Source organism: Phaenicophaeus curvirostris, chromosome 1, assembly GCF_032191515.1.
Source record: "Phaenicophaeus curvirostris isolate KB17595 chromosome 1, BPBGC_Pcur_1.0, whole genome shotgun sequence".
Taxonomy (NCBI): Eukaryota; Metazoa; Chordata; class Aves; order Cuculiformes; family Cuculidae; genus Phaenicophaeus; species Phaenicophaeus curvirostris.
In genome coordinates this window covers 165,017,240-165,039,459 of record NC_091392.1, presented here as the reverse complement: position 1 = coordinate 165,039,459, position 22,220 = coordinate 165,017,240, and the positions used below count along the sequence as shown (strand labels likewise).

Sequence of the window (22,220 nt, the reverse complement as noted above, 5' to 3'; positions counted from 1 at the left end):
AGAGAGCAACCCAAGAAAGAACTGGCAGGGACAGTGGGAAGCAATGGCTCAGCTAGTACCAAAGGAATTCTGCCTATGGATAATGCCCTTTTTATGGTTTTGAGAAGCAACCCCTCATGCATCCTGACAGAGGCTGTGATTTTAACATGAAGTCCACAATACCATTTCTAAAGTTCAGACTCTGAGACATAATATCATTTAAAACAAACCCAGAAAACTTACCTTTATTTTAGCAGTGTATTCACCCCTACCTCCAAAAAGACCAAGACCACCTAACAAAATGTCTGTATCAGCACAGAAACGGATGGCTTCTACAGAGTGGGCTGAATAACCCCAGCCTCCTCCATGACCTGCAGGAAAAAAACCCAACAAAAACACAGTTAAATCTTAGTCTTTTATTTCACAAGCCTGATGATCTTATGCTATAAAATCTTACTGTGCACATACTTTCAAATCTGTTAACAACACTATAGTCTTCTTTAGAGTAAACTTTCATTACTGCTTGTGTCTCTTCTTCTGTATTTGCTACACCCATTTTTAAGTCCTGCATAGCAGCCAAAGTATCAAGACAACCTGAAAGAAAGCAGAACCAAGAAGAACTCAACATTTCTTACTGTTGATTACAATTAGTGGAATGGAAATTAACAGAAGCTGAAAAGATCAAAGGAACCTAATTGCTTTTCCCTAACCCATACACATGCTAGCAAATGTCATTACAGCTCTGATTAAGACAAGAGTGACCACTGCAGAATCTCAGAGTTTGTTGCTGAAAATTGTTCTCATTTAATCTATTAATTTTCCAGAATAAAACTACTTTGCAGCTTTGTCAATGACAAATTAATTGCCAGTAACACCTATATTTTTTCTTTCCTTTTCACTTTTCTCATATTACCGAGAAAGAGTTTTAGTAGTAGTTGAATTATGGGCAGATTTGAGAGCCTCCATAAACGGCATTTTGCTTCATATACATGGGTACCTAACATGAATTAATGATCCCTTACTGGGAAGGGAGCAGAACAAGAAACTGATTACTTATCACAACTGGGGAGCAAGTGACCTAAAATAACTTCCAAAGCTGTACTTTGAAGCACAGGGTGTGTTGCATATGGACAGTTTATATACAAATACAGTGGGATTATTTTTCATTTTGCCTTCTAGACTACAAAAAGAAATTGTATTCTTCTTGGTGTTTAATTATAAAAAAATGCAAAGAGTAAATCTTATTTTTAGATATTGTATTTAGTGTAAAATATGAACAACTTATTTAAGGGCACTCTTTTCCTGTCTTGCATTGACTTCAGATTAACTTAACAGCACTGACTTTATTCTTCAGACTGTCCAAAAACATCACCTAGGAAGGTTTCTTCAGATGACCTCTAGCAGCAGGTCCATCAGAATTCTAAAGCCCTCTAGTATCATTTTGATGGCAGAAGATAACTATTTTGATTTAAATTAATGCATATCAGCCAGATCCTAAGTGTTAACAGCAAAGGTTAAAGATTACAAAGCAAAGTTTTAACTCAAAAAAGTCAGAAACCTGAATTAAATTCATAGATAAATGAAGTAACATTTCTTTATTTCATCTAAGCTTCTAACTCAAACTATAAATAACATACCTAGAATGTGCAAAGCTGCATGAGATCTGGTGGTTACAGCTTTGGAACCTGTTGGTAGAGCAAGTTCTGGACTCAAAATACTACACCGAGATTGCACGTTTGGAGCTGAGGGAAGTCTGGAATCAGCAACTACTGCATTATAACTCCACAGTTCTCTAGCATTTGGTCGAAACCTAGGGCAAGACAAAACAGAGCAAAAAAAAAACTTCTCACCTACTAAAAATACACATAAATCTAACATAAATAAATTTTATAAGCTATTCAATATAAAATGTGTATCTGACTAGTATAAGCTCTTGAAACTTAACATCATTATACCAAATAATATAAACTTCACTAGGTCAACACACGCTAGCAAATGGAGAAACATTTTCATTGTACTTCAAGTCAAAACAGATATAACTTGAATTTCACTAACTGAAGAAGTAAATCACAAAACTGTGGAGAAAAAAATCCTTAAAAATCAATGTACTCAAGAATTTTGTCTCCCTGTACAGAGAAACTGCCCCCTACATTTAAACAGGCATGAATAAAAACGCCCAATAATAATAACGAATGTATTAAATATTTCACTACTAAAAACATATCCATCGACATGTCTCTTCCTTAAAAGTGTTTTAATACTTTGTTAAACAAGAATGGGATATAACAGAAATAAATCTGTGCACACTCCCAGAATCTATACTTCTGTTAAGTATTTAACCTCAAGATTTAGTTTTACTGTCCCCAAAATTCTGCAAGACAAAATACCTCAACCCCCGCTTATCCATAACAGTATCTGTAACACGTCACTTTGACCTTCCTTAAGCTCAATAAGTGCAAGCATGTTACATCAAACTGGGCATCATCACCTTTACTCCCCTGAAACCTGCTGCTTTCCCATTGTCATTGATCACTGCTTTACTCAAACAGTGTATTTCAGTGCTTTTTAACCATGCCAACAACATCATGACTGAGAGCTTTAAAGGACGTGGGTGCTACTCCTCCTTATACAAACCTCAGCAAAATTTAAGTAAGAAGTGGTATGCAGCTAATAAGATTCAAACAATCCTGGAGATGTGCATAATGCAGGACTATAGCCATCAAAGGAACTTTAGAGGTCACAAAGGAACACGTCTAGCAAATATTCATGCTTTAACGTTAAGGGGCTATTAAGTTCTTGAACTTCAATTTTGGATGAAGACATCCAAAGCAGGACATAAGTGGCCTATAGACATAATGACCTTTTAAAGATATGATCCTACATAATACCTTTTCCAGATGAATGCAGATTAGCTGTTTGCCTGCTTCATTCTACCTGTAAGTGGTAATTCTCATTTTGCCTAAGTCTTCAAACCATTTAAACAACATATATCACTTGCACTCAGATGACAGTTTAAATATTAGATATTATGATTCTCTTCTGGAACAAGGGCTTATGATCTGCTCCTGCTCAAAGTCTCCACTGAAAGCAACCAGCCCCAAAGACCGTGAAATAAATACAATAATTTGTTATCTATGTCATCTACATAAGTATATTTATTTTCACCTCTCAGTCATCAGAACTAAAAAGAATACCGTTACTCCACCCTTCTTCTATTCAAGTCTTAACCTCTTGCCTGAGTAATGGATGAAAATTTAAGACACAAGGCTGTACAGCCTGGGCATGACAAGAAAATTAAAACCTTCAGTATAGTTTTAAATAGATGGAGGAAAGCAAGGGAAGAATAAAGAGTAAATAAGCAGAATGGACTAGGGTCCCCCAAACATCATCAGACTGGAATGAGAATGATGCAAAAAGAGAAAATAAATGTAAAAAAAATTGGCCATGAGAAGATATTTAGGGCTTATGGGAACAAATAATCAAAAAAATGTGAAAAAAAGATAAACAGAAGGCTAATTTCTTTTCATTTACTAGGAAAATGAACATAATCAAATCTTCAGCCTCTCAAAATATTTTAAGGATTTCTACACTATTACTTTAGTAACTATAATCCACACTTGCCTCCAAATAACATCATAGACAGGATCCAGACACACACCAGAACCTTGAAGGTCTTCCTGCTCAGAGTCATTGAATGTTTTGCAACTGCCATCTACTTTGTTTATCAGAAGACATTTAAAAGGAGGAGGTTCTGATATGGAAGCTGGTACCAAACCTAGATCAGGGAGCAAAAAGAGAAAAAAACCATGAAGACTCCACTCATTACATGACATTTTCAATGCATGAAGCATTAACGTAGCAGGGAAGAACAGATACACTGCTATAGCAAAAATTAAAGCATAGTAAGATCTAAGTGCAAGAAAAGTTTAGACTTCTGCAGCCTTATTTTTAATAAAATTAATTTTCTAAGGAGCTAGTTTCATCATATGCAGCATAACTATAACTTTCTACTAAAGCAGAAACTAAAAATATTTTAATTCCCTCCATTCACATTTATTAATTGCTGTTCCTCTATTGTTCTCATGATTACAACGTTTTTTTTTCTCCAATACTTCCACAAGCATTTAAAATATTCCAGAAGAGTTCTTGCCTATTATATGCCTGCTTGCAAATATCTCTGATGTAGCAAGCACATGAGAATTAATGAGAGCTTCATCAATCCGGAGAAAAGTCTGGTCTCCACTTGCTCCAATCCATGTTGCTTTGCGTCCATATTTAGAACCTATATTAGGCATAGGTGCTGGTTTTGCATTCCAGTAGGGCATATCCAGAATTGGTCTACCAAGCTGACCTTTCTAAGGAGAGAATGAAAAAACTGGTAAGTAACAGGAACAATAACTCTCAAAGGTGAACAAGTTAGTTTCATAGTTTCGATTTATGAAGCTGGTAATTGGGAAGAGATAGCTTACCTCCAAAAAGCAACTGCTAATAGAAGTGTTAATTAAATACAAGGAACAAGTATTTGACAGATATTGTCTTCCCTATTCAGTTAGGTTTTTAAGTAAACTTTTTTTTTTAATGCAACTCAAGACTCTCCATGATGGATAACTCTCTTTTCCACCTTCAGAATCTGACACAAAAGCATTTATTCTCCTCCAGTATGCAATATCCAAATAATCTGAGTGCTGAACAAGGACTGAATTAACAGAGTAAAAAAAAAAATCCACACTCAGATTCAGACAGTCTGAATTCCACTAAATTCTGAACTTCTATGAGCTGTAAGCCTTGCAGAGCAAATACCTCTTAAAAGTACCTACAAATTGATTAGCACATCAAACTTGAGATAAGAGAGCACTAAGTGCATAAGAAAGCACCTTTGTGCAAATGGCCATTAATGTCCTGACCCGGAGATCTAATGCCTTATCTCCCATGGAAAATGAGTTACTGAGAGATTAACAACAGTTCTTACTCTGTACTGTAGTAAGAACTGCTGCAACAAACCTGTTCAGACTCCATCTTCCTCACTCAGGCAAAGGAAATTCATTGTAGGCTAATGACGCCAAGGAAATTTTTTTTTTAAATTGTAAGGGAGAAGAAACATGCATGTACAGCAAATACCCCCTTGTCCAGCATGTCACTTATCCCTCTTTCTACATAAAACTAAGTACACTCAGTGCAGACATTTTCAAGAAAGATGCTTGCTTTTGAGCTTGGCTCTACTTATGAGGCTCTCAACACATTTTCAAGCATTACAATATTAACACCAGACACACAGAACAGGTGGTCTAAATTTTTTTTTCTCTTTTTTAAAAAGAAACCAACCTCAGCTAACAGACATGCTTTTAAATCCTGTCTCAGAGTGAATTTGTTTTTTCAGGGGATAAGATTCACTCCAAGTCAACAAAACTTTGTGTCCAAAAACATGGACAGCAAAGCTCTTATTAGAAGTCTGAAAAACAACAAAATATTACGTAATGGAAGAACCATCTTCTTGTACACTTTTAATTCAAAATGTGATTTTCCAATTCCAAAATTTCAGTCTTCAACATTTTTAATTTTTTGTAAAAAGACTGTTCCAAAGGTGCAATTCCTCTTCTGTTACATTTTGCAGTACGTAGGTTTTGAAGCATATAAAAATAGCTCAATATTTATACTCCAGCTTTTGCACCTTATAAAATAACACAGCTTCAAATCACCATCTTCATTAAAATACAAAACCCACCCAGAATTCCTGGATCGTGGTCAAATTTTTCAACATAACAGACACAAAAGGCACATAGAAGCCATGAACAGTCCTAGAAGAACAAGTACAAGCCATTTTGAAATGTCTTCACATGATACTTTAACTACTAGCTTATTTCCACAAAAAAAATATGATTATTTCCTTACTGAGAAACTTCCAAATGTGAAAACCTGGCCATCCATTAAGAGAATAGCTGTATGGTTGCTCCCAGCAGTAACTTGTGTACTCGGACCTGGTAATGCTTGCACCAAAGTGGGACATCCCCTGTATCAAAATAAATTAATCTTGTATCAATACATTCTTATGCAACATTTAACACATGCATTGATACTATAAAGATTTCAATCACTATTAAATATATTCACTGTGTTCACATGCTGTATTGAACCAGGGTCAAGCAACATCTTACGTATTAAGTGACCAGAGGTTTTAAAGCCTGTACAGGATTTATAAGTGTATGCCCTCTTATAACAGGGAATCAGATCAAGTACCCTCTCTTTAGTTAAACTCAAATTAGTATAGAATAAAAATGGTTGATCCAATTTATAACTGTGAGATCACAAACATTACTCTAACACTAACATTGACGTGTTTGTATACATGTATGTATAAAAAAACATATTGCAATGAACTGCAGTGGAAAGAATATCCTGTAGTGAAGACTCCTGTTAAGCATTTAAAATTGTTTGCATTATGAAGCAAAGTCTTACGTGGTACAATTACCAGAAGCAGCATTGATATGGCCCTCCTGAGGATCACAATCTAGGGAATTATAAAAGAAAGAGAAGGTCTACCTACCTCCATCAGCTTTCTAATGGACAGTAAGGAATTAAAAAACTGCTCTGCATCAAACTCAGACTCAAGAAAGAACCTCAAGAACAAATCTCTCCAAACTCTTTTCCAAAAAGATCTGAAAACGTCTAATCCATGTGACTCCCAAATTTGGACAGGCATAAGAAAATAAACTTCTGATTCCAGTAAAGATGAAGCAAAAAAACCCCCACAGTAGGATGATCAAGAAGCAAAGAAAGAAAACTTGAAGTGATGACTTAGAATAGCAAAAAAGACAGAAAAAAAAAGAAGCATGAGATATTAAAACTTAAATTTTAATCTCAATTCCAACAAAGTGAACACGAGCCTACAAGAATTGTACCAGTCATTGAACTTCATAACTAATGTCTACCTAGACCGCAACATTACCATAGACTTTAAAAAAGTTTGAATTTGAAGAACAAGTTTTTCCCAAATAACTCTGTGCTTAGGAACTCTGACCCTGGAGAACAGCACAGTTATTTAAGCTTACTTTTAAACACACATCTTCAAAAACAGGTTAATTTAAAGTAAGAAAAGATTGTCTTACACTGGAATAAAAGAAGTGTCAGCTGGCTACTTAGCTATTGTTTAGCAGCTGTGTAAAAAGATGGGTTATCTGCATGCTCTGGTTTTAGCTGAATTGCAGGTAAAACAAAAGTCGAGAAAGCAGGAGGAAGGAGAGGTGCTGTGTGTTCAGTAGGGAAAGCGAAAGGGTAGATGGGAAGACACGAATATACAGAAATGTGTGACAGAAGAATGCAGCACAATGATACACTGATGACCTGAAGGAGAGAAACACAGGTGTAAAGAAATAAATTATTCCTTCACAGTGAATGTGGCTTCCCGTGGGCACATCTAGTTGAGATGGAGAGAATGCAGGGTAGTGTGAAATTTGGTAGAGGATACACAACATGACATTCATAAATGTATAAGCCTTTGTTGGTCCTATAGGCACACAGGTTTGGACACCAGTAAGATTATACACAGACACACAGAGCAAAGGTTAGCAGCAACAATGAGGAAACATTTTAAAATCGGGTGAAGCATTACATTTGCCTCTCATTAATTTTAAGGAAGCCCAAAAAGGTACTGAAGCAGAAACAAAACAGAATTAAGAACTAACCTAAAAGCATTCCCATTAAAGGGAAATTTGTGATTAAAGGGCTTTCTTCCTCTCCCTCAAAACCATGATACCTGCAGGTACAGAATTATCACTTTTTTAGGGTTTTTTTTAATTAATAGTTTATCTATTTGATGCATGATAACTAAGCTATTATCACCAAAACTATTTATCTTCCTGTTTTGGCAATTGAATCTGTTGGCAATGCTATCTGAATGCTGTGTGTGACATTCCCTCGGCAGCAGCACAGCAAAACTGGACAAGCAACTAACGTAGAGAGATGTAACATATTACCCCCTCCTAAAAAGGCCTTTTATTAAGATCATGCAGCTTTCAGAATGGCCAAACACAGTGCATCAAACAAGAACAGGTAGAAGCTTAAGACACTTAACTACATCAAAACAATAAAGTAAAATTACAGAAAAATAGTTGTCAATTTATAAAAGAAAGGAGGATTGGGAAAAATACAGCAAACTCATTTGACTGATGTATATGGAATTTAAAACCTGTGATACTTTAAGTATTTCCCTATTACTCAAACTCAACATAGAAAAGCTCTGCATAGACACTCAAGAGTCTGAGAGACTCTTCCGAGAATATTTTCACAACCAGGGTTTCTCCATTTAAATGGGAGAAAGAAAGAAGTATTCTTCAGGGATGGAGTTGAAGGGTACGCTGGTATCAAACTTTGGCTTCCAGATACAACCCAGGTGCCCGACACATAGGCCAATTAAAAAAAGACCATTGTCATCTATCCAGAAAGTAACCCAAGATCTCTTCTGAAAGTGTGAGACTGCAGAATAAAATGCAGCAGACAGACATGCATCAGCTAACTCAGGATCCCACAGAAGGTCCAAATGCATTTCAGGTATCCACACTGTCTTCTACGCTGAAGGGTAAGGATTTCTGGGAGCAGATGTGGTCTTTGAAAACTTGTCCCACGTTAAAACATCCATCCAACTGCCATCCATGATACTTAGAGGCAACTGTTGGCTGACAGGTCCAGCAGGATGTCAGGCAGGACAGCTGAAGGTGATGCTGTAAATGCAGGTTCACCATGGGCTGTTACTGTGCAGTGGGTATAAGGAAACCAGCAGCAACTACTGTCAATGGCAGGCAGAACTGGACAATATGGAGTTAGAAAGAAAATAGAGACGTGTAGATTTTAGAGGTAACTCAAAGTTTGGTGAAAAGATGTAAATAAGACCTGCATTCCACTGAGGAAGTAAAATAATCAGACAATGTGCCTGGTAACACCATCCGATCAAACAGAGATGATAGAACACATTTTTTTTCCTAGAGATATTAATAAGATATAGTCTCTACACTTTGCCTTCAAACAGAACACAACTGAGTGCCCATGGAAGACCTGCTTGGTTTTCTTCCATGTTACTGATGAAACTTCAAAAGCAAACTCATATCAGGACTGTCTTACTTTAGTTGTTCTATTTCCAGAGCATGAATGTCAGATCCTGCAGTTGCTAATGTAGCACCAAAGACAACAGTTTGTATGAGAAGTGTAGGCAAATTCCGAACAATAACAGAAAGATCCTGGAGTTTTAAGTCCCAGCTTCTTGAGAGAAGTAACAAACAGGCCTTTGCAAACCTGAACACAAGACATGCTGTATTTCACCATGCAAGGCATTTCTCACTTCTGCTGAGCATTTGATCCACCAGCATCAAATTTGAGGAGAATGTAAGAAGAGACTGACAAATCCTTCATGTAGTGAATAGCTCATCAACATCTGCCACTGCAGTTTTCCAAGAGAAAGCCTATGCAGACTAGTTTAATGGCTCCAGCATACTGATATGGAAAAAATCGCCTCCCAGGAACCAGACCGCTTGCATTTTTAAGTGATCCATCTGTGAACGGCTGAAGTCTTTGCTGAAGAAAAAAAAAAATATAACAACTTGTGCCTACTGCTTGTTCTCCACACCATTTCAGTTCTATTAAAGGCTGATTGAGAATCACATCATCCTGCTCATCTGCTGTTTTGTTTGCTTGTTTGTATAAAGAATAATCTGAAGTCCTCCTAGGGCATGTAATATGTCTCATTCTTATTGAAGTAGGAGGAAGAATCTGTGGTGCTTACCATACTCTTATAGAGGAGTCCAGAATCCCTTTAATTAAGAAGAAAGATGTCTGGAGAGGTGTGCAGAATTCAAAACAGTAGAGCATTTTCAACAGTTTTTAAAATAAAGTCTCATTACTAAATCTTTACACTGCAAGATAGATGTCTCTGAAACAGTAGGTCATCAATAACTGCCCAAGAACTTCACTTGGAAATGAAAACAGCTGCCTCAGATGAAAATGCATTTTCCCTGATGATTCCTAATTTCAGGAGCCCCCTTATTTAGATATACTAGCTAGGCTGCCTAAATGTTGCCTCAATTTTTTTTAATCCCCTCTCTCTCTTGTGGAAACACAGTGGAGTATCAGTTCCTGGATTTGGAGGATGATAGTCTTCCTGAGGTCAATACAGGCAATGTGACACACTGCATGACTGACATACCACTGACCTGGCTGGAGCTGGCCATCTGAGCACCACTGCGTCTCAAATGAGGTGGAACTTTGCAAAAGGATTCCCTGTTCCTTCTCTGAATCCCTTACTGTGAGGACAGAGGAGAGATCTCTACTTAAAGCTGGAAAAAGAAGTACATCAATGAGGAAATCATAATTTGAATGATGGTGCTAAACAGCAATATAGTACTACAGCCAGATCTCATGCACAGGACATACTCCAAACGTCTCCGAAGCTTTTTTCCAACACTGTCTAGGGTCTGTTGTAGAATGATAAAAAGGTCAGTGCAAAGTTCCTTGTATCTCCTTAGCTTCTAGGCCTGGTCAAGCTCTATCTCTGTGGCACAGGATGTTTCATGTTCTCTTCTAGGATCCTACTTGGAACTACATCTAGTTGCTGTCTAAATTAGCAACAGATGTGGGGTTTACTGCCTGAAATTCTGACAGATACAGTAGATACCTCTGATGCCTTTGGAAACGTCAAGTGATTTCATCGAAGTTGGAAACAGGAGTAAGTTACCAGTAAAACGCCACTGCTGTTTGACCTCTTCAGTCTTTAAGACAGAAACTGGCCTTGTTCTAGTAGTGACCGAATTGCCAGCTAAAGCAGTTGTTCCTTGGACAAGTATTCAAGAACTTCCAGGAATGAAAAACAAAGTACTTATCTGTGATACAGCTCTGCCATAGGCAGAAACACAAACTGCATTCACCAGTCCAACACAAACTGAATAGGGGTAACAGTTTAGAGACTACCATTAGGCACAGCAGTCAACACAAAGTAATACTTCCAGTAAAATTTCTTTCTTCTTTCCCTCTTTCCCTTTTGTTTAGTGAATCCAATGAAAGTTTTAAGATCACAAAGATTTCTTCAGAAACCTGACAAAAGAAATTATTTGGATGTCTCCAAAGAGATTAGAAGGATAGATGTTCAATAATTTTCATCTCACTGCTAGAAGGAAATGACAGAACTGAAGATGAGTCACGGATGCTTCACTGTGTATGTCTTTTACATAACGATCCTGGGCATTACTGCACAAATGCAAAGCCTTAGTGATTCCTACTATTCAAAATCCCGTCTTATGTGTTATATGATACATGCACATGCCCTAAGAACAATATTATTACATTTCCTTTTATGTGTGGACACTGATTTTTTACTTTAGTGACTAGATAAGATACCAAAGATGAGATACTAAGGGTGAGATTAAGCTTCACATTAAAGAAATCATTAAAGAATTATCTATGCTCTCACTGTTGTCACCTTAGATCAAGCCCATAAAGTTTACACAGCTGCTGAGCATAACTAAAGTAGATATGTGGGCGGTTAGTAAAACAGCTCTCCACACTCCCTTGACTTCTTTATTGCCACTGACCGGAAAGCAAGCACACATCACTCACATGCTAACATCCAAAGCAAGTGTACAAAATGCAGCCGAGACACAAGTTTACTGACTTACTTTTGAAGAACAAAAATAAACAAAACTGAGATTTTTATCATATGTGAACTACTGTCAATGGTGCAATAGAAACAGGTTAATCTGTTGTAACAGTTTTACAAGATCATACTATTCGAACTGTTTCGTATGTAATATTTTACAGAAAAAATGAAAACTTAATGAGATTTTAATGTCATTCTCTCATACATGTCGGGAGAAATTAAGAGAAAGAAGCCTTTCAAACTATCAAAGCTACACTTCAACTATGCACAGAAGCCTTCATGTATCAAACAAGTAGCTTATGCAGTACAATAATACTGTAATTGTGTCTATATCAACACGGGCTTATAGAAATAAATGCAGAACAAGAGTTTATTAATTTCAGTTGGACAATACTTGAGTTTTCAGACTTGCTAGCTACAGAGAAACAGAAATTTAGCCATTTTTTATTCAGCAGAACAGCAATACACAATCATGTCCTTTAATTACCAGCTCACCTGGAATTAACATCACCGTGTCCGAGTTGCCCATGCTGCCCATATCCAAATGTGTAAACGTCACCATTCTCCATCAAAACCACTGAAAAACAAACAAAAAACAATACTTTCCTGACATATGCACATGTTAACATGGCTCTGCACCAGCGTTAATTAATCTTTCTGAACAGCACAGTTAATGACCCGTACCAAAACACTAAGAGATATCTACAAGATTTCACAACCCATCACAGCCAGTATCTCTAAGCCAGGCTAGTGGTACCATAGCGATGTTTCCATATGACTCAAAAATTGCTTAAAAGCTCTGATATAACTCAATATATGATAATTCTCACTGTTGAAGGACAGTGTAATAGGCTACAAAATTATACTGCAACCTTTTCAATCTCCACTACTGCAGTGTACCTCCTTACTGAAAATTAAACACAAAGTAGTGAATACACACACAACTCCATTAAGAAAACCAACAAAAAATCTACACTGTAATTAACATTGATTAATTTTTTTTTTACCTGAATGGTGAAACCCACAACTGACTTGCACGGCTCGCAGTTCACAGTCAAAGCGGACAGCCCCTGGCGGATAAGTTGTGATTTTGCTGGCATCCTTCTCACCTCTTTCTCCACTTCCATCTATAAATAAAACTTATAATTATGCCCCATGCCTTCTAAAAGAGTTATATCAGAAGAATGAGCAGAGCAAGAGTGGTAAATAACTCCCTATAACCCACCATTTGTAAGGTAGAAGAAAGAACTCACAGAATAGTAAGACAGAGCAAAATGTTTCATCAAAGTAGATGTGAAAGATGACAGAATCTATAGCAAAGTTACACACTGCAAAAGTGTCACATCCCCTAAACCTGAAACTTCCAAGGAGCAGACAAATAAATGACCAGCAAAACAGGAAATTCAAACAACTTCAGAAGTTTTGCTTAATAACCATCACTTTAGATCATCCACAACATAGCATTATGACATAGACCAAAAGTACTGTAGTTAAACTCAATAGGTGTAGCCTAAGTAAGGGTTTTCCTTGACTCCAACATGGCCATATAGTCCTTGTTTTCCACAGCTAACAATTTCTCTTGCAGCTCATTTCTAACAATGCTGACACACTCACTACTGGTACGCCTGTTTCCTGTCCATTTAAGATGCATTTTTAAAACATTGTTTCTGTGATAAATAAACATAATATTAATATACTTCCGGTATTTTAGCGAATGACCTACTTCTTGAATAGAATACCTTTGAACTTTTTACTTCTACATTGAATTCTGCATGCCAAAGTATTCAAGAGATGGTTCTAAGGGCTAATATTGCCACCAGAATTATTTGTTCAGTAAGCAGCCTCCTTATTCCTTTTTCACATCACCTCTTTGGACAAGAGCAGAAAGAAAGCTAATTGTTTTAGAAGTCTACTTGCGGCTCTCATCTCTCTTCCTCCCTCAATCACTGGTAATTGTAAAAAAAAATGTAAGCTCTCTCACTGTGCGAATACACTTGAGCCCTCACCTGCCCAGAATGCATGTGTCATGGCTGCATTCACTTCCTACGGTTAAACAAACTAGACACCTAGCAACCATGGAACCTAAGCACAGGCACACTATCTTCATTTAGCAGAAGTTGTATTCTGGTCATGTAACAGTGGCTATCGAGTGATCTACAGATCCCTGAACAGGCACATGTGCAGTTCCTGCCTTATCAAAATAAAACCATACTGCTCTTAAGTGATTCAACCACAGCTACTAAATAGTTTAGGATTGCAGTTTTCTCACGTGATAAATATGTGATATTGTCTTTAAATAAAAGATCATAGAATGATCTGGGTTGGAAGGGACCTTGAATATTATGCAGTTCCTTCCACTGGATCAGGTTGCTCAGAGCCTCATCCAATCCTGGAATAATTTTAACTATGGAGATACACACTTGCTTCTCTTCAAAAAATTAACTTCATTAACACATTAACTTCATTACAAATAATAGCAAAACAACTGCTCCTAAAAGGGAAGCATAGAAGAAAAGACTAGAAGCGGAGCCTCTTCCATTTGAATGAACAGAACCTTGTAAGCAGAGCAGTTTAGTACTTCCAGTATTACCCAGCTGGACCACCACTGAACAGGAACTTTGACACTTCCATCTCTCAAAGAGATGAAAGCATGAAGGCAAATCTCTGAAGTGTTTCCAGCTGTCAATACCAAGGGGTGGGCTCCATGAACAAATTCACAATGATGGGTTTTAGCCTTGATTATCCAATATAGTTGGGGAAGGAAAGTAAAATAACTAGAAATACAAAAAACAATCCTCCTTTTCATTTTCCCTAGGAAAGTCTTAACTCTTGAAGTCCCCGCTGCGAAACATGCTCACAAGTTCTCTCGGCTGATATTGCTACCACTGAAAAAAAAGCTGCTTTCTGCTTTCCAGGAATAAAGAAAAAGGTCATTCAGCCCCAACAACAAAAGAAATCAAAAGCTATAAATGAGACTTCTGCTGTCAAATAAACACCCCAATACTTTTATAAAATAGCATCTTGGACCATTTGCCCAGATATGAGGAAAAACTTTGTTAGTGTTCCTGGGCTGCAGTAAGGGTGACAATATTGAATTTCTCCTTTGGAGAAAGGAAGAAGTGCTTCTAAAAATGTGAAGTGTTTCTTCTCCTCACAGATGAAAAGCATTAATGCAACATAACTGTACACAAAAAATTCTTAGAAAAACTGTCTCTTCATACTACATAACTTGCTAACAAAATTTCTTTCAGTTCAGCAGTAATTACCCAAATTAAGCATACCTGTCAAATTACTGCTTAGCATCTATGATGTTCAACCCTCAAAGGATGTTGTGAGTGCCTTAATATCATCTATAGGCTTTCTACACAAGGATATTATTTGTACAAATCAGCCTGTGACTGCAGCTTCTCAGCTGTCCACCACTGGCTTCAGCTGAAATATCTATAACCAACATTACAGCTACAGTGCATGAGGCAAAGAAACCTGTCTCTAGTTGTGAAAATCATAAATCTCATGAGGGCTGAAAAAAAACCTAAGTCAACCAGGCACTTGAGAAGTTGTTACAGAGCTTACTTGAGCTTATATGTGAAATGCGACATGCAGAATCACAAGTGTGTAACACTTATGATAATATGATACTATGATAATAAACTTGCACTCTAATAACAAGCTCAGTAGCAACTGTGTTCAGCTCAGGCAAAAAGTAAGGGCAAACAAGAATTTACTGGCTAAACCATTTATTCCATTATCTGACTTGCATACCAATAGAACTGCAATACTGAGTAACAGAAAAGTACAACAGACATCTCCATGAACTGATTTGTCTGCACTATACAAATACAAACCAAAAGAAGTGTATTTAATAGAATGCCAGGTTGAAAAAGATCTCAGGGATCATCTGGTCCAACCTTTTTAGGTTAGTTAAAATGAAATGGCACAGCACTCTGTCAAGCTGAGCCTTAAAAGCGTCCAATGAAGAGGAATCTACCAATTCCCTGGAGAGATTATTCCAATGTTTAACTGTTCTCATGAAGAATAATTTTCTTCAGGAATTCAATCAGAATCTCCCCAGGAGCAATTTATACCCACTACCCCTAGTTTTCTCCATGTAACTCCTTGTAAAAAGTGAGTCTCCATCCTCTTGGTAGGCACCCTTTATGTACTGGTACATGACAATAAGGTCTCCTCTAAGCCTTTTCCTCTCAAGGCTGAACAAACCCCATTCTCTCAGACTTACTGTATGTGGTAGGTTTCTTACTTCTCTGATGATCTTAGTGGCCATTCTCTGAACCCACTCCAGCCTGTCCACATCTTTTTTGTATAGCAGGGACCAAAACAGAATGCAGCTCAGGTGCAGCCTGACAAGTGCTGAAAAGGTCCCATGTAATCAACTGGCCAAGATTCCCAGAAGCCCTTCAGGTCCCTTAAGTGGAGGGGAGCCCCTTGCAGGGGATGTCTCCCTAATGGAGTATGACAATGACTACAAGCAGAAATGATCACGTTACACAGTTCCCCAGCAACAGCCCAATCAGTGCCACCAGGTCCTGTGGCGGTGGGTGGCCAAGCAGGGTATTTTCTGTGACCCCGATAGTCTGCTAAATACAAATATATGTTTTGGAGGAGCAAAGATCCACTTCTAGCCTCTTTCCTACAGAGCTTATTCAAGTGGTGGGTTTTTTTGAGAGACAAAGGAAGCAGCAACAGGTTCTAAACTACAGAGCTATCTAAAAGCTTCTTCTAATGATCAAAGCTTCTTCTAATGCTGTATTTTATCCACCTATTCAATAGAGGGTATTACTTCAGCGGTTTCTTCTTCCCCTATTAGCCACCACTGGTCCTGACTTGTTTATGATTTGCAACAGTTCACATGTGTAAGTCTCCATTTGCAGTATATGATATGAGGAGTTATTCCTAACCTCTTCAAAATTCTGGACAACTTGATCTAGTGAAATTTAAGCCCCTAGGAAGAATTACTGAATGATGGGCTGCTATGAAATATAAGGAAGCCTGAATAGAGAGACAGAACTCATAAAAACATAAAAAGGTATACTATAAAGAAGGTCAACATTTTTTACTAATAACTGTAATTAACGAATTAGTTTTTGTTGCCATAATAGCAGCTGTATGCTTGCAAGGTTTGGCACACACTTTGCATTCTTCAAGCCTCAAATTCCACAAAAGTCCCCATCTAGAGCATCATCTCCTTCTTGACGGCAGTGTGCAAAAACCTACTAAAGAAAAAGTGGCTTTGAAATGGTTTTGGTGCAACTTCTGTCTTCTCAAAGAGAAAAAGTCATATGTAACATCTTCACGTGCAGTTTGAGCTTCTTCAGGAATATTTAGCACATAAAAACAAGACTGTCAAACTATGGAAATACCAATATGAAGCATGTAAAGACTCCAATATCATTCACTTCCACTAAGTCATAGATGTGGGTTTTAATTGTCATCTCTCTCTTTCTCCAATGAATACTTCAAACTACTTAAGCTTTGGTGTATCTTACAGCTAAAAATTAAATTACAAGTAAATTTCTTTGAACATCTGATAATGTTGTATTAGTATTTGCAAAATGGTTGACATGTAGCTTGTTCCATCTGTGCAGGTTCAGCTTCATTTAACCTTTGTGGTTTTAAGGGTATTTGGTTTCATATTATTCAGAACACTTTTTTCATTGCCACTACTCACAAATACAGGAAAAAGATGGCATTGGTCTGCAGAACCCTAATTGACTCACTCCACGAGAACTGAGAAGGCGTTACCTACTCTTTTCTATCTATACTTGTGATGGAGACACAAACATAGATCAGAAAGATTACAATTATGCTTAATATGCATTTTTGTAATAACAAGCATCTTGATATGCAGACCCTATAAATGTGAAATAAGTAGATGGCAATCGCAAGAAAATATATATTTTGATGAAGTTGAAGGAGTTTTAAGTGGGGCATGTCAACAGAAGCATTTCACGAGTGAAAAAAACCTGTAGATTTGATAATATGTACAAGTACAGATCAAATATACTTTTAAAATTAGGCCATAACTGTCAGTCCTGAAGAAGCTATTCACATTCAAGTTTAAACACCATTATCAAGAAAAGTTCTGCTGCAGCTGCAAAACAGGTACCAGCAAGCCTAGTAATGGCCTCATCAGGACTACCAATCAAAATAAATCTTCCTTGCCCAAAGATCTTCAAAGTCTGATAGGTGTAGACAGTTACAAGACTACTTCAGCAGACACTTTTGAAATGAGAATGCTCATTTGGAAAGCATCACATTGAAAAGTAAGAAAAAGAATACTGTCATTTCAACATTAATAGTGTAATTTTACTAAGTCAACATCCCTATCTCAGATTGCTTGATCATTGCCTTTATGTTCTACGTACGGTGAATCAGGCATGCCTTCTAAGATTAGATATACTTCTTATCATTTTCATGTTTCCCATCTTGCCCATCCACTTCCCAAATTTCCCTTTTTCATTTGAAAGCTCTTCCACAAGTTAAGGGGAATTTCTAGTTTCTAGAAGAATTTAGGGTTGTCTTTTGAGAAGCAGTATTCTGAGGCAGAGGAGAGTCTCAAGTTTGCTTGTAAAGAAATCTGAATCTTCCTTATCTGCTTAGCATGGGACATGAACTAAGAGAAACAGAATGTTTCTTCGCCTATAGCCTTCCGCAAGGAAAAATAAATGTTCAGTTCTACAGAGCACATGTGACAAATCTTTCAGCGTAATACAGACCTTTGCATTGTTCTTACAACTCTAATAAAGAAAAATAAACCTTAAACTAACACTAATGAATATACTTCTTGTAAGGAGATACTTCAGCAGAAATAAGCTCCAACTGCTAACACACATACAGACATCAGCAGGATAAGCATGTCCCTTTACGCACTTGCTTATGACATCAAGAGCCTGCAATCAGTACAACTAGTGGTCGTACCCAGCTCAAGAATACAAATCATCAGCACACTGTCACTCAAGTGACAACTTTAAGGTTTTGTAAGTCTTTCAGAACCCAATCTCTCTCAGGGAGATTATCCAATTTAATCCATAAAGATTTGCAGCTCAGAAGATGTATTTTCCAAATAGATTTGAATATATGTTATGCAAACACAAAGCACCAGATTCTGCTTTATTTTCCATAAAATAAACTCAAGATGATTTTGTGACCCAGTATGTTCATAACTAGGTAGGGCATATCACCACCACCCCGAAATCATACCCCAAAAGGCATATGTTTACACACATGTCAAGCAGTATCACTAATTTCTGTTTATTCAACTGAAATGCTATTCTAAGAAGTCTCTCCGTACTTAGCTATTCTTTTAGAAGACAGTTGGATGCAGTCTGAGCCCTAACCATTTTAGGAGCTTTCTATTTACTTTGATCATATCTGTAACCTACATTTTATGTATTCATATATAGATGCATATGTACAGACTACACACAAACTATGATCAGATTTGATACAGCTCAGCTTTAATAAATTCAGTTGAAATTTTCAGATTTAGAAATTCAAGGTATAATGAATTGGTCTTCCAGATATAGAAAACCATCAGAAATAAAGATACCTCCTTTGAGAACATTGCAGCATAAAACCTGTACTTTGATTTCTATTCTCCCCATACAAACGAAGCACATAAAATCATGTAAACACTGCTTTTTTTAACTATTTTGTTTCTAAAAAAGGCTTGTTAAAAGATAACATAAAACTATGAAAAATTCTGTGCTAGAATTAACAAGTCTGTAGCTGGTATGCTAAAGAAATCCCTCCAGAAGTACAGCACAAAAGTTCAAAAACCAACGCAAATGCAATGCAGCAGTTTGAGTCACTGCAAGGTATTAAAAGTTTCCTACAGTAAAATTAAGGAATCTTAGGAATAAGACAACATTAGGAATGAGAGAAGAATCAGAAAGACAACGTAGATTTCATAATTAAAAAAGGGGGGGGGGGAAGGAAAGAAAAACAAGGATGATGCAGGCTACCAAACATCCACACTTAAAAAAGGGCAATGTTTAAATGCATTTTCTTTCTCCTCAGGTAACAAGATATGAACGCGAAGAAAGGCAGAACCCGTTTTGTGTAGTGCTTTGAAAAGACAGATTCAGTGCATGGAAGAAGTGATGGGGAGGATGGGCTTAATTCCATCCTAGCCGATAAGGAAGACCAAATACCTTTGTGCTTGTCCCGTTTATGCTTTAGCTGGGCTGGATGGGGTCTGATTCTGGCTAGAGCCTGTTCTCGGTGGTTCATAAAAAGAGGACCAGGAAATACAAAGGGGCCTGAGGAGAAACATTTTGCACATGCATAGGAAAGCTCACAAAATAAAAACAGTGTGTTAAAACAAAATTCAAATTAAAAGCAATGAAAAAAAAAAAGAATAATATAATAACCCCATTTTCCTAAATTCAAAGGGACCTAAATAAGTTCAAGTTGCCATTTCCGGATAATAAGACCACGATATTATACAAAGAAACTGTAAATATCCCACAGTGCCAGTTTTACCTAAACTTGTAAGCATGCAACTGTACACCCAAGCAACAGAAATGCAACTGACCCACATCGGGTATCAAATTTGATAGCAAATATCCATTACTGTCTTTAACAGTTAAAAAAATCAATCATCATGCCTTACATCCTACAACATCACATTCAAAATACTAATGTGGAACAATGTCATCATTATTAAAGCTAAATTAAAAAACAAACATACAACTGTTTGTAATTACCATATTTAAAATGCAAACTTATGACCTACAAAGAAAATCACCATCCAAAACCCACCTGTTCGATGAAGAATATTCAAGTCATATGACTTTTTCCTTACCTATTTGCTAATTTTGAAATCTGATTTATTTTTAAAATATTCCCCATCTATGTAATGGTCTTCAAGAGCACATCTGTATTTCAAGAAAGCAATGATGTATGTACTTCAAATTTTCTCCAGGTACTTTCTAAAACTTAGACCCAAGCCCCAAGCAGTGCTGTATTAAGTTTAACTGAGGCTGATTATATGCAGATCATGGACCAGCAATTTGTTCCTTAAAACTGTATTTTTTCTTCTTTTAAGGGTTAAGCACGTCAACAAAAATTTCTTTGGAGGCACCTCCTTCTTCCAGAAGTCTCATATTCAATACAAACCATCAATCAGTAGCAGCCAGTTCTGCCAAGTGAAACCCCAGAACACCATAACTCAGGCTTTGTATCATGTTACTAACAGCTTATGGGAAACTTGGAAAACAAGTATTCCTCCTCCTTCCCCAAAATCACTGGTATTCCATTTCCTTAGCTGAGCTTTATTAACAAGTTAACCTGGGTGACCTTTTAACAAATACCTATTGTCTCAAGTTTCCTGCTGTGAGCTTTAAAAAGAGGAAAAAAAAAAGAAACCAAACTAAAGGGAGTTGCTTAATGATAAGTTTCTGATGAAATGAAAAGCCCAAGAAGTAGATCACAGGCATGGCAATATAATAGAACTGAAACTCAGGTTAGAAAAGTTGCAAACAAAAGAGATGCAAGGACTGCAGAGTGCAGCTTCAAGTGTGTCGATCCAAGATATTTGTGAGTGCTCAAACAGCAGATATGATCTTTGGGTAACTCTGGAAGAGAATTCTGATGTTCCAGAAAACGCCTGCACAGCAAACAGCTCAGAGAAGGAGAGACAGCCCCGATGGCAGCCCTCTGTGTTTTAGTGCTAACAACAAAGACAGCAGAAGAAAAGAGAACTTTAGGAGAGCAGAAGGAAGTGAAGTACATTAGGGTGAGTAAAAGCTACAAGAGATCTGGGCGACAGAGAAGCATAAAAGGCTGTCAGCTCCAGCATGGCACTGGCACACGGCTGCCATGAGTTGCCAAGCCACTCATCTGAATTACACTCACCTAATCAGGATGACAACTCTGTGACAGTATCTAACCTGCTGACCCAAGCAGAATCCACCTTTGCTTCTGGATATTCCTATATACTCTACATTCCCACATTTTTGTAATGAACCTGAATCCAAAATAAAGTTAAATGCAATATATTGCCATTTCATAATAGTCTGTAACCAATCCATTTAATAGGACGTGCAAGTCTGTCTTGCTTTTTGACTGTTTATGCATACTGAATCTGTGACATGATCACACTATGACAGGAACTATCTATTTTTCGTTGTCTGCATGTTCAGTCAATATGCTGGCATGATGTAAAGTACCTACTCTTCCTCCAGTGCAGGGACAGGATCGGGGTAACAGGCTTAATCTGAAACAAGGTATATTTAGATTAGATATTAGGAAGCAAATTTTTACTGTGAGGATGGTGAGGTACTGACACAGGTTGCCCAGAGAAATCATGGATGCCCCATTCCTTGGGGGTGTTCAAGGCCAGGTTGGATGTGGATTTGAGCAACCTGATCCAGTGGAAGGTGTCCCTGACCACAGTGGGAGGGATGGAACTGTACGATCTTTAAGGTTACTTCCAACCCAAACCATTCTGTGACGCTACAAACACTTCACACTGACTATATAATGTTCTCTGCTTACATTTCAAGTTGCCTATACAAAGGGAATAGGGTTGAGGTATTATGAATTACTCTAGTGGAACAATTCAACCATGCATTTGGCACTTCCT

The 22,220-nt window shown here is 37.3% G+C and overlaps 1 protein-coding gene across 1 annotated transcript in view; it reads right to left on the bottom strand.

The window, feature by feature from the left end:
• Positions 1-22,220, bottom strand: part of MYCBP2 (MYC binding protein 2) — a 184,012-nt gene that overhangs the window by 100,231 nt on the left and 61,561 nt on the right. Inside the window, exons 18-26 of the mRNA XM_069879988.1 lie at positions 19,786-19,893; positions 12,622-12,741; positions 12,110-12,191; positions 5,869-5,986; positions 4,130-4,334; positions 3,601-3,754; positions 1,617-1,789; positions 448-573; positions 223-350 (exon numbers count right to left, since the gene is read on the bottom strand). Coding sequence (XP_069736089.1) covers positions 223-350; positions 448-573; positions 1,617-1,789; positions 3,601-3,754; positions 4,130-4,334; positions 5,869-5,986; positions 12,110-12,191; positions 12,622-12,741; positions 19,786-19,893 — 1,214 coding nt within the window. The remainder of the gene's footprint in view (positions 1-222; positions 351-447; positions 574-1,616; positions 1,790-3,600; positions 3,755-4,129; positions 4,335-5,868; positions 5,987-12,109; positions 12,192-12,621; positions 12,742-19,785; positions 19,894-22,220) is intronic.